Raw genomic sequence first — 13,388 nt, forward strand, 5'->3', positions numbered from 1 at the left:
GACTGTTCAACAGAGAACTGAAGGAGAGACAATGAAACTCAGGAATACCCAATGGCAAAGCTGAGGCAGAAACAAGTTTATTTGTAATCAGGCCAGAGGCTCCATTCGGGCCCCAGTATAAGGTGTGCAGGGATCTGGAGAGTCCAGGACACAGGGATCTGGGTCAGCGCTGTCTTCGGGATGCCCTCAGCCTATCCATGAAGCAGAGAGTTATGCTGGAAAAATAAAAAGTGATCAGATGCACCATGAGAAAATCTTGCACTGTACAAACTGAGCTGCCCTTGGCCAGGCTTTGCCGATAACCAGGAGGGCCCAGCAACTGGCCTGGCATGGGTTACAAGGCTCTCCTCGGCTCTGTGCTGCACAGGACTGTGTCTTGTATAAGGATGAGCACATTCTCAGCGCAACCCATTAGGGGCAGCCATACCCTGACAGCCTCAGAGGCAGCTATACCCTGACAGTAATGTCCATGGCAGGTGACAGCCTAGGCGCTGGGCCCAGGCGGTCCGGCTGGCTGGACCTGATTATGTACGTGCTGGAGAGCTGAGCTTATAACGAATGAGCCCTGCTCACAAGCCAAGTCTGCTGCATGCGTCCTCAGGATCCCGCTATTACAGAATTCACAGTGGGAGAGGATCTTCTCCCTTCCCCTCCTGGCAGGGCCCCCCAGCCCCCGCTCTCATGCTTGTCCCCTCCTCCTTGTTTCTCCATTACCAGCTCTGCTGCCTCCTCCCAGCTGGCTGCTATATGGAGTCAGTGCACAAAGAGTGTGTCTAAGAGGACTGAGAGGCCATTGGATTTGAAATCTAATCAGGTTCAGGTTTAGCATCAGCTTGTCCCCAGCGTGACGAGTGCTGGGGAAGCCAGGAAGCCAGGACCCAAGTCCCTCACAGCTAAAGCAGCATGTTCTGACCCTGGGCATGAGCTCTGGTCAGTGCAGTGCTCTGTGTCTGCAGCCCAGAGCTGTAGTTCCCTTTCCATGGGCAGGCGCTCCCCTGTGATCAGTAACACTCCTCCTTACTCCATCAGGCTCTGATAAAACAACCTGGCCTTTGTTCTGGCCTCCACTGAAGGCTGTCTGTGCCAGGTCTGTGGGTGTACAGGGGCCACAAGCCCAGTGCTCTCCCCACTGGACAATTTCTCCTCTGATACAGGGCCTGTGGAATGGCTTTATGCAGCCTTCTTTGCAGCTGCTGGCCTAAGTGTGGCTGGAGAAGGGACAGGGAGAGGGACAGCCACACACAGATGGCTCGTTACAGGCATGTCTAGCATATGCTGGGTCCACTCCTCTGCCTTTAGAATCCAGGAGGGACTAAGGTGGCAGAGACCCACCCCCCCTCCATCCTCCTCATCTGATGAGCTGTGCTGAGCTCAAATGGAGCCCAGAATAGGGGCCCTGAGTGCTGAGCAGTTCAGTGACAATGGACCTGCCACCTGGAGATGAGGGGAATGAAGAAAAATGAGGCCAGGCAGGACTGGAGTCAGCCCCCTGAACACACATTTAACTCCACCCTCCAATGAGTTATTTAATTCTACATCACTCATGAACTCCCATTGCAGTGACAGAGACACAGCTACATCCTTATGAGGTTGAAACTGTCTTCTCAGGGGTTCAGCGTGTCCAGCTGTACCATCTGCTGCTCGGGGAGGAGCTTCCAACTGCTGCTCAAAATCCCACACAACCCAGACAGCTCCTCTCACTAACGGGTCTCACCAACGTCTCTAGATGGGGTGACCAGCTGTCACCTGGTGAATTCGTACTCTGAGCGCCACAAGGATTTTTCTGTCCATTGAACTCCCCAAAGGTGCCTGCCCAAGATTGCTCCAAATCCTGCAGACAACCCTGAGCTCACTGGGATGGGGGAGAGATTCCTTCTGCATGAGACCATGTGCTCTGCATTAGCTGTGTTACATACCTTGTTCTGGGTACACACAGCGCATGGCACAATGGGAATGACAGCATTTCATTTTTCCTTTGCAGTCAGAATCCATGGCACATTCATTAGGTTTTGCCCAAGCACACCTTATGTTATCTGGTGGGCACGTCCCAAGTTTCACTGTAACAGAAAAATGCCACAATATGAACAACCTGATATTGCATGAGGGGATTAGTGATTGAAATCCACCCAGCGGTGTCAGCTGGCAGGCTAGTGGCAATGTCATTCACTGCCCTATCAGGATCAGAATTCAAGACTTGAACAATAGCTACTGGTCAGCATACAGGGCTATGCTGCCTAGCTCTGGATGCTGCCATGTCTTGTCTGCAACAGTGGCCTGTAAGAGCCATTGTGACCCAGGTCCTTTCTGATGGACGAGAAAAGGGAATTAAACGTGAGTGCTCCTCCTAGCAGCTCCTCCTCCAAGACCTCATCTGAGGTCCTGGTCTTGATCTTCCAGGCTCACCATGGATTGGGCTCTCTGTTACCATTGCTCCTTCCATGACCACAAGCTGCAGTCAATCTTCAGGGATGATTTTGAGCAATAAAGATGAGATTAATAAGAGTAAGAGAGAATTTTCAGTGGCCAGCTTATGGCAGTAGAGTCCCCTCCCATAAGAGCTAATGCAGAACCACAATCCCTGCAACCTCAGGACAAAAGCCAGGACTCAACTGTTTGACATGGGGTTTTCCATTGAAAAACAAATGATACCTCTCAAGCCAAAGTCTAGTATCTCAGTCTATATGTAGAACATCTGTTTGGATTTATGTGTGTTTATTAGCAGGATTGGAGGATTAATATTTTATTGGCAAATGTCAGTAAACTCTGATTTTATTGTACACACTCAAACCAACAAAAAATATTTCCATCAATAGTTGCAATTTATAGATGGGCAAAGTCAGAAAAATAAGAGCTTGAGAGCTGATTAGAGTTTGATTTAAGGATATTTACTTTGGATATTTTTACATGTGGGTGTTTGTGTTTTAATAGTTATGAAGCTTTAATTTTTTGAATGTCGACTATCACTAAGTAATTATTGGTCAACCACCAGCCCCCCATAATTGAAACTGTGAAAATGTAAATAGATAAAAATTAAAAAAAACCCTTAAAAATAAAAAAATATTTTCTGTCAATATTACACAAAAAGAAAATCGACCCTCCCATTTATTGTTTGCTCAGGTACGATGGTGAGTATGACTATCAGGGTATAGATCTATCCTAAGCTTTTCTATAGTGCCTCTCGCCATGGTACCTTAGCATTGTTCGATAGAGACACAGAGGAGACAGAAAGATGGGGAAAGATTTCTGGGAGACTTCTTTTGTTAAGGAAATAATTTCTCCCCCTTCTCACTGGAAAACCGAGATTGGAAGAGAAATGAGCCCAGGCTGGGATGGGTCAGCCCATGGACACATTGAATTCCAGACCCTTGCTACCCAGGGGAGTTACACATAGGGTGACCAGATGTCCCAATTTTATAGGGACAGTCCCAATTTTGGGGTCTTTTTCTTATATAGGTTCCTATTACCCCTTACCCCCTGTCCCGATTTTTCACATTTGCTGTCTGGTCACCCTAGTTACACCTCTTCCTTCACTGTCAGTTTAGACTAGATGCCACAGAACAGGGAGTTTTCATTTCTGCCCCCATGGATTGAGCAGGGCTCAAGGGTCAGAGCAAAGACAAAAGGGCTGCTCCTTTCCATGGTCTAAAAAGCAATTGTGAACCGAAAACGTTGGGTGCAGCCATCAAAGGGTTAAAATCTGTCCTTAAGCCCGATTGGCAGATCAGGCCCCATGCCTTTGGGCACAAAGGCTGCAACTAAGGCAAAGTATTATCCTGTAAATTTCCAAATGAGATATCTTCAGCTGTTGCCCTGGAGGAGTCACAATACAAGGACCCCTGTGGAGGCCCTGCTCTCTACCCTCCAGGGGGATTGGAGCCTGCCGCCGTCTAGGCCCAGGGCGGGCCTGGAGACAGGCACTCTCTGTACTAACTTCGCTTCTCCCCAAAGGCAGACAGCAGCTTTGTCAGGAGGGTGAGGAGCCCCACGAGGAGGAGGATGCCCACTGACTTCATGGTGCTGTCGGAGAGCTGGGTCTGAATGCCCCGAGCTGAGCCAGCTGGGACTTAAACGCTCCCAGGGATGGAGCTGGGCGGGGGTCTGCCAGCATTCTGCTCTTTCCTTGTCCGTTCCACAGTCAGGTTCACATGTCGGTCCTGACCATTCTTGGGCAAGAAAAATAAAACCCCCAAACCTCTGCCATGCTGAAAGGAGAGTTTTTACATTCCTCAACAGCAGCCTGGGAGAACGGTCTCCACGTTTTGGCCCTTTCTGCGCCAGCCTGACATTAGCATGATCCTGAAGCATTTCAAACATCAGTTTTCCATGGGTGCTAGGCCTCTTTGTAGTGTTGCAGAAACCCATCAGGATCATAATTCCTTGCTGTTTTAATACAGCTGAACAGTGAACATAGAATGGTTGGCAGAAAGCCAGGCCCTGTTGGACCCGAGTGCTGAGCGGTCCTGTGACTGGAGACCTGCCACCTTGAGATGAGGGGACTGGAGAAAGATGGGTCCAGGCAGGACTGGAGTCAGCCCCCTGGACACACATTTAACCCCAGCATCCAGGTACCAGGAGGAGTTATTTAAATCAACACCACCCATAAACTCCCATTGCAGTGACAGAGACACAGCTGCATCCTTATGAGATTGAAACTGTCATCTCAGGGGTTAGGTTCTGTCTAGCTGTACCCTCTGCTGCTCTGGGAGAAGCTTCGAACAGCTGCTCATAACCCCACCCAACCCAGACAGCTCCTCTCATTCAGTGTCTGGTTCTCACCAAGGCCTCTGGATGGGGTGACCAGCTGTCACCTAGACTGGTGGAATTCTTACTCAGGGCTCCACAGGGATTTTTCTGTTCATTGAACTCCCTAAGGCACCCACCCAAGATGACTGAATCCTGAAGACAACTCGTGGCGCATCGGGAGTGGGGGAGAGACTCCCCTTGCATGAGACCATACGCTCTGCATTAGCTGTATCTCGTACCTTTTTCTGGGTCCACGCAGCGCATGGCACAAAAGAAATGACAGCACTTCTGTTTTCCTCTGCACTCAGAATCCCTGGCACACTTATTAGGCTCTGCCCGAATGCACCTTATGTAATCTGGCAGGGCAGGTGCCAGGTTTCACTGTAACAGAAAAAAGCCATGGTATGAAGAACCTGCTATTGGCTGAGGGGATTGTTGATCGAAATCCACCCAGCAGGCTAGTGGCAATGTCATTCACTGTCCTATTAGGATGCTTACATTTGATGTTGACAATTTGCATTTTAATGGTTATAAAGGTTTATTTTTTTGAATGTCACTATCACTAAATATTGTTGGCTGACCATCCCCCCCCCCCTTAATTTTCTGCAACTGTAAAAATGTAGAGTCATAGAATCATAGAATATCAGGGTTGGAAGGGACCTCAGGAGGTCATCTAGTCCAACCCCCTGCTCAAAGCTGGACCAATCCCCAACTAAATCATCCCAGCCAGTGCTTTGCCAAGCCTGACAAAGACATTGAAAATAATACTTAAAAATAAACATCAATATTATCTATCAAAATTATACAAAAATAGAAATTGAATTCTGCCAAGCCTATTTATTAGGTACTCAGATACAATGATCAGGAGAATAGTATGACTATCATGGTACATATCTATCTTAGGCTTTTATATAATGCCTCTTGCCATGGTATCTTAGCCTTATTAGATAAAGAGACAGAGTAGACAAACAGAAGGGGGCACAGATTTCTCGGAGAACTTGTTTAGTTAAGAAAATTATTTCTCCCCCTACTCACAGGAAAACAGAGACTGGGAGAGAAATGAGCCCAGGTAGGGATGGGTCAGCCCATGGACACACTGAATTCCAGACCCTTGTTGAGCCCCTGCTCTCTGCCCTCCAGTGGGATTGGAGCCTGCTGCCCTCTGCCCCAGGACAGGCCTGGAGACAGCCACCCTCTGTACTAACCTCGCTGCTGCCTAGCTCTGTCCAGAGGGTGAGGAGCCCCAAGAGGAGGAGGATGCCCACTGACTTCATGGTGCTGTCAGAGAGCTGGGTCTGAATGCCCCGAGCTGAGCCACCTGGGATTTAAATGGTCCCAGAGGTGGGGCTGGGAAGGGAGTGGAGGTGCTTGGGAGCCTGCCAGCATTCTGCCCTTTCCATGTTCATCGATGAAGTGAGCTGTAGCTCACGAAAGCTTATGCTCAAATAAATTGGTTAGTCTCTCAGGTGCCACAAGTACTCCTTTTCTTTTTGAGAATACGGACTAACACAGCTGTTACTCTGAAAGGTTCACATGTCTGTCGCAATCATTCTTGGGCAAGAAAGAAAAAAAAAAAGCCCTGCCGTGCTGCAAGGGGAGATTTTACATTATTCAACAGCAGCCTGGGACATCCTGTGGTTCAGACGGTCCCTCCCCTGGGTAGTTTCCAACTTTCCACCCCTTTCTAGACTCTTTTCTATCTTTATCTTTTTGGCCTCTGTCTAGTAAGAGTTGACTTAGCTGCCTGGTTTAATTGGACTGAAACCTAGCTGTGGGTATCAGAGACATCAGCTGCATATTCCTCTCCTTTGCTTTGCCCGGCTCTCAGCCCCTTTGTGTGCTTTTGTCTTTGGAGGAAAAAGCAGAACAGTACTTGAAAGCTGAGAGCCCCACTGGTAACTCACCCTCCCTCTTTCCCAACAAGGGCATCTGGTGCCATTTAAAAGACTTTCTAGCAAAGATTTTTTCCTTTAAAAGACTACGCACATCTCTTGAACAACAGAAGATTTGTTACAAGCACAATCCAATCCCTTGCACCAGAACCCCCCGCGTCCCAAATGCTGTTAATGTTCGGGCAGGAAGAAACAGGGCATTTTAGAAATTCTGCCATCCAGGAACCCCTCCCAGATCCACCCCACAAAGCAAACACCAGCAATTGTGCAAACATTCAAGCAAGAAGAATGCCCGTTGGGCCCAGAGTCACACATTGCTAGTGAAGCAATTGAGGAAACCTCAAGGTTGGCCAAGGAGTGAGAAAGAACAAGCGCTTCTGCAGGAACAAGTTTATTTTTAACAGACCAAGATGCATTAGTTAAACCTCAATGTATGGCATCAGGGACAGAATGAGGAGAGAACACCCAGCCTCACCTGAAGATTCTGCCTCCCTCCATCCACACCTCCCCAGGCAATGACAGCCAGGCGGGAAAGCCTCATTTCCACATCCCAATGGGACTGTAGGTGATGTTGCTCTGGGAAATCAGAGTGCAAGGCTTTGTCATGTCTTTGCTGTGCTGTTGAGTCTGTACGTTCATAATCCCCCCTCCCCAAGGCCTGGAGCATGGACCCCAGCCATCCACAAGCTTCCCCTTCCCCAGGCTCAGACCAGAAAGGCCCAGAAATCCAGATCTTCCTGCCATTCCCGAGCCATAGTTGTGGGAAATGATTCCTGCAGTAAGCGATGACAGTGTCCTGGGAGTCCTGGCCACAGGCAGCCGGTGTCAGTTCTTCTCCTGGGAACCCCTTTGGCCTATTGGTGAAGCAGAATCTTAGCCTGGGAATGGGAAAAATGGTCAGACACACAGAGGAAAATGCTACTCTGCGCACCCCCTGGTATGAACCTTGGGCAGGTGCGGCCTGGCAGCTGGTACGGCCCTCATGTAGCCACTGCCTCCACTACAGCCCCTGACTGGCCTGATTTACAGTGGTTTTGTACAACAAGCTGTCCAGGACAGGCACTGGCTTTGTCTTGTGCAGGGCAGAGTACAGCATTGGTCATCTATAAAAAAAGCAGCCATTCCCGAGACCCTCTGGCAGGATGTGTGATGTGGGGGATGTGGGGAGGAAACTCACAGGAGGCAGAGCAATGTGAGGGGCAGGAAGGAGTCCAAAGGCATGCAGGAGAAGACTGAGGAGGGTGAACACTGGCACAGAACCACAACAGTCTGCCTCATCTTTCCCAGGGTCTCCGGCTGTTACTGCCTCTTTGCTGGATGCTTGTGGTTATATTCACTGTCATGATGAGGACCAACCCTAGGACTGCCTGTGTTGATGGCTGGGTGTGTCCTGTCTTTCACTGCCACTCAGTGTTCAAAAGCCCTGCAGAGACCATGCACTAAACTCCAGCACATGGTGCCACCTAGTGCACACTGTAGTTTGCAGACAGGGCTCTGAGGTTCCCTTGCTGGATTCAGCAGGGCCTACTGGTAAGCAGAGGGATCCTGTGACTGAACTCCCACAAGCCGAACATGCGTGATTAGGGGAGAAACGAGCCCAGGCAGCGCTGGGCTGAGGCCCCTGGGCACCTTTAGTCCCAGCTTTGTGTTACCCAGGGAACTATTTATTTACACACAGCCCACCAACACCCATTCCCCCAGTGGCAGAGTCAGTTATCAGGAGGAAGTCTACAGCTGAGGAACAGATGCTGGACCCGCTGCTGCTGGAGAAGCTTCTAACTGTGGACATCCCCCAGCCAGTCCGATCCAGGTGCTGTGAAAGCCTTGGATGGCGTGATGCGACTTCCTTCGATTCATGAAATTCTCACTCTGAGCTCCTCAGAGCAGGTCCCACCATTTTCAGCCCATGACCCTGCAGACTTCTGTTAAAACACAGCTGCATTTTCTCCCCCTCCTTATCCCGCTACCACCTCCATTACTCACCAAGTTTCCCAAACACTCCAGGTCCATGTCAGCCCTGAGCCGATCTGTGTACTGGGAACAATGTGAATGGGCCATTTCAGGCTCAGCACCAGCCTGTCCATGGTATACCAGTGTAACAGTGGCGTGGGGAACTGGGAAAGGAACATGCCAGGTATCTGGGTGCTCCTTTGGTAGAGTGACACTTTGGTCCCCTGGCCATCAGCTCTGGTCAGTGCCGTGATCTCTGCCTGAAGCCCAGGGCTGGAATAGGCTTTGGTATTTAAAAGGAGGGTGGGTAGAACTCAATTTTTATGTTTTTATATTTTGACTGATAATGTTTAATTTTAAGGATTTTTGCTATTTTTATCAATTTACTTTTTCACAGATGTGGGAAATGATGGGGGGGTTCAGCCAATGAGGGGGTTATGCGATAATTATTTCATGACAGTAAATGAGATTCCAAAAGTTAAACCTTTATAACCGTCAACACAAACTGTCAACATCACAAGCCAAAATATACACAGTAAATGGCCTTAAATCAAACTCTAATTAGTTTTCAAGTACTATTTCTCTTACTTTGCCCATTTGTAAATTTTGATGATCACAGATTAATTTTTTTCCCATTGGTTTGTGTGTGTACAGCGAAATTCACATTTACGGATACAAATATAATCTTTCCAAGCCTAATTACAAGCTCGTATCGCATGTCCTGGTGTGTGGTGCCACCTAGTGAGACTTAATTAGCTAATGTGTGCACAATAGTTTGTGTGCTTGGCTCGCTACATGCTCTCCCCACTAAACACAGAGTCCAGCTGAAGGTGTGAATGTTCCAAGCCTACACTGGGGAGCTGGTCGGAAAAATACCAGCAAAACATCTATGGTTGGAAGGTGCCAATTCATTGAAATTGAAATGCCTTCTGGTGACGGTTTGATTTCAATGCAGTTACAATGGAAGTTTTCAAAAGCAGAACTTCCAGGGTTTGTGGCTCTGGGGGAGCCCACCTGGCCGATTGCCCTGGCACTGGGCTCCATTCCCTGTCACACAGAAGTGGGAAATTTTTGCTTTTCTATCCAAATCAGAATGAAACCGGATTTTGAAATCTCAAACTCCTCTGTGAAATGGACGTACCACTGGGTGTTGGAATGGCCTGTTAGAGCCATGAGAAGCCAGGCTGGAATCTGTAGAACAAATACATGAAAGAATGGAAGGTGCTCAGAGTGTGGGGATTTGGCACTGACAGCACATGCACCTTTGTCTGCTGAGGGAAAAGAAATACGTGCACTGCACGGCCAGGGCAGGCAGCATGTGGATTCTAGGAAAGTCCTGGATCCCAAACATGTACAAGTTCGGCTGAGAGCAAGGAGTACATGACAACATGAGGATTGCTGAGGACAGAGAGAGGTGGCCTCCATTGCATCATGTTTTCTCCACTCTGCAGCATCCAAAGAGTGACTTACGAGGTTGTGATCTACTGGACATGGTGGTGATTCATGCAGGTGGAAATGATCTGGGTTTTTTCCCTAGCATGCACCTCACACAATGGGTGAGAGCAGATTTGGACAGCATCAGAGATTTGTGTCCAGGGCTGTGATAGTTTTCTCTGATTTGGCTGAGCATCTGAATAATTACTACTGCGACAATATGAAACTATGACAAAACACTGGATGAACATTAATTGGAAAATTGTAGGAAAATTTATTCAGCCGTAGGGGGCCCAGTGGGCAGCATCAACCTCTCCACATCAACCAGTGTCACCATCAGGCTGAGACCCAGGGCCTGAACTGCCTCCTTTCTCCTGAGTTTGAAAGGTGCCCTCCTCAGACCAGCTGAGGAGGAGGAGCCAAATGACCTCACCATCTCCCTGGCTGTATCCTGAGCAGCTCGTGAAGTGTGAAGCTACAAGTTCACCTTGCTCCTCTTGACTCCTCTCTGTCTCTCCCTTTTAGCCTTCTGCCTAATACATGCCTGTCTGAGTCACTAGGACAAACCTAGCCTTGCAACACTCTGCTGCGAGCAGTTAGCCAGCTACCCGCCCATACCGAGCGTCCGGGTCTTAATAAAAACTTTACCAGCACAGACTGGCCAAAGGAAAACAATAAGCTTTAGCCACACATTTTCCAAGTGGGGTCAGTGCATGGGAGTGCTTAACTGGCTCATGCGCCCTGTGCTTGTGCCCATAATCTTCCAGCAACTGACCCACAGCCATCAGACAGAAGCTGTATTTTCCTCTCCTTTTGCTTCTCGTTTCTCACTCCTGCTCTGTGTGTGTTTGTCTTAAAGTGAAGCAGGATTGGATTTACCAGCTGAACTGAAGAACTGAGAGCCAGCACCTGAAACTGATCCTCTTGCCTTCTCAGCATTATCCGTTGCCTTCCTTACTAGCAAATCAGACCTTTCCCAAGTCCAAATAGCCTGTACTGTGCATTGCTGCAGATGTTGACAGGAGATGCTACAATTTCTGCCTGCGCCAGTGTGACTCAGTTTGTAGGTGCCCCTGATCCTTCCCCTGAAGAGCGCCAGGGAGGAAAATTCCCAGGGACGCCTGGCTAAGGTATGTGAAGCATCGCAGCTCACCTCCCGCCTCCACCACACCTCAGCGGAAAGGGGAGCTGGTCTGGCAGAGCCTCCTGCTCAGCAGACGAAGCCCACGCTCCCTTTGTGGCTAGCACCATCTCTGAATAATTCCCACATAGCTCCACAAGCTGTCTGTTCCCTCCCTCAAAGCTGCTCTCTCTGGGACTGGACATTTGTCTGGCAGGTCAGAGATGCAGCATTTTCTAACTGGCTCAGGGTAACACAGACACAGTCGCCCTCTCTCTCTCTCTGTGTTTTTACCTGGGGAGAGGACCACTCACTACAGCCTGAAGAGTCCCCTGCTCTCTGCCCTCCCATGGGACAGGAGCCTGCTGCCCACTGCCCCTTGGGTAGAACTGGCGGAAGCTGTTTTCAGCACTTACCTCTGGGGATTTTTTGCACGGGTAAGATTGTGCCAGACCAAGACGGCAGCACCATCCAGAGGGTGAGGACCCCCACGAGGAGGAAGATGCCCACTGACTTCATGGTGCTGTTGGGAGCGAGGTGTGAATGCCCATAGCTGAGCCAGGCTGGGATTTAAGCTCTCCGATGGGTGGGGCTGGGAAGGAGGGGGCCATTTGGGTTCCTTTCAACATCCCAACCTTCCTTCCCTTCCATTTCACGAGTCGGTGCACGTGTCTGCCTCACCCCTTCTTGGGCAAGAACAAAGTAGCTGCCTAGTTTCAGAGAGGTTTTGCCCCTGGCAGAAATAGGGAGTTGCCCATATTACTCAGCAGCAGGCTGTGACGATGGCCTCCACCTGTCGGCACGCCACCTCCCCTCTGCTCCCAAAGGCACACGTATTCAAGGAGTTTAAAGCAATAGGTTTAACCCAGAAGTGAGCTGACAGACTTGCAACCTGGTCTATCCAGCCTGCATAGATCACACTCTGCTCTTTTACAAGTTGATTCACAAAGCATTTGAAATACAGATGATGAACAGCAATTCACTCCAAGACTTTTGAGTTCAGCATTGCCCTTAGTGGAGCTGTGATAATTGCCTTGACACAACTTCATGCAAAACCTGGGAGAGCCACTGAATGGGCAGGAACAGTGGCTTCCCTTAGATCAGGGTGTACGCTGAAGATTTGGGAGACCTGGGTTCAACTCTATCTTGCTCTTTCTGTCTGACCTTGGGCAAATCACATAAGGTCAGATTTTCAAAGGTATTTAGGTGACTGAAGATGCAGATAGGTGACTAATAGGGTTCTTCAAACAATTAGGCATCAAACTCCCATGGAAATAAAAATCTTTAGGGTTCCCTCTGACATTGTCTCATGCTCAGCAGCAGAGTTGGCATCTTCTTCAGAGGGAATCAACGGGAGTCGGGTGCATAGGTACTTTTGAAAATACCCCGAGGCTACTATCTGCATCTGCCTAAATACCTCTGAAAATCTGGTCCTGAGTCTCTCTGCTTCCGTTCCTCTTCTGTAAAATGGGAATAATAGCACTTTGCTGCCTCACAGGGGTGTTGCGAGGGCAAATACATTAAAGGTGTGTCTACACCAGGCGTCTGATCCCCCTGCCTGGATATATGTCCCGCCCGAGCTCTCATCCAGCTCTCATCTCAATAACAGTGTAGTCATGGCAGCACAGGCAGCAGCAAATGGTGACACCAGCTAGCCGTGCTGAGTGCAAACCCGCCAGAAACCCGTGGGTACCTAGTTCGCACAGTTAGCCTGTCCTGCTGCTTGCCCCAGCGTGTGCCACTCCAGGAACACTACTAGCGTGAAGAGAGCTCGTGCCAGGATGTCTGTGTGAAGTGCAGAATCACAGCCCCATCTCCTAGTGTAGACAGACTCTAAAGATGGTGAGATACAGCTTCAAATTCTGTGGTGATGGGGGGCTGGATAAGTATTGTGGTAGATAGAGCTACAAGGTGGTCACATTTATTCCATGGTTGTCCAACATGGACATTTCTTACACCTGCTGAGAGAGAGAACAGTGAATGGATGGAGCACTGATGGCCTATGCTATGGCAATCCTGACATCCCTGTGTTCCTATGCAGAAGATGCCAACTCAACTACTGAAGAGGAAACAGTGTCAGAGAGAGCCATGGACATTTTCACCTTTGCAAACTCCTGCTTGTTGCCAATTAACTAACATACAAATAAAGCCTGTGAGAAAGGAACAGCGTAACATCTTCTCTCCCTCTCCCTAAAGAACCCAGCCATGCTCTCCTGAGAGGGAACAACCTGCTTATCATCAAGAGGAAA

The 13,388-nt window shown here is 49.1% G+C and overlaps 1 protein-coding gene across 2 annotated transcripts; it reads right to left on the bottom strand.

Annotated features, from left to right (window-relative positions):
• Positions 1-59: 59 nt before the first annotated feature.
• Positions 60-11,830, bottom strand: LOC114018903 (WAP four-disulfide core domain protein 12-like). 2 transcript variants are annotated; one of them, XR_006285520.1, is made up of 4 exons: positions 11,556-11,823; positions 4,983-5,124; positions 1,917-2,057; positions 60-215 (listed from the first exon to the last, which is right to left on the bottom strand). XR_006285520.1 is itself a non-coding variant. In XM_043527386.1 (3 exons), exons 1-3 carry the CDS (start codon positions 11,656-11,658, stop codon positions 211-213), a joined length of 249 nt encoding a protein of 82 aa, XP_043383321.1. In that variant the 5' UTR covers positions 11,659-11,830; the 3' UTR covers positions 60-210. The 2 variants fall into 2 exon arrangements, 1 of the variants encoding a protein (XP_043383321.1); XM_043527386.1 differs by lacking the exon at positions 4,983-5,124 and having other exon boundaries at positions 11,556-11,830.
• Between the last annotated feature and the right edge of the window lie 1,558 nt (positions 11,831-13,388).

This window comes from Chelonia mydas, chromosome 13 (genome assembly GCF_015237465.2).
Source record: "Chelonia mydas isolate rCheMyd1 chromosome 13, rCheMyd1.pri.v2, whole genome shotgun sequence".
Taxonomy (NCBI): Eukaryota; Metazoa; Chordata; order Testudines; family Cheloniidae; genus Chelonia; species Chelonia mydas.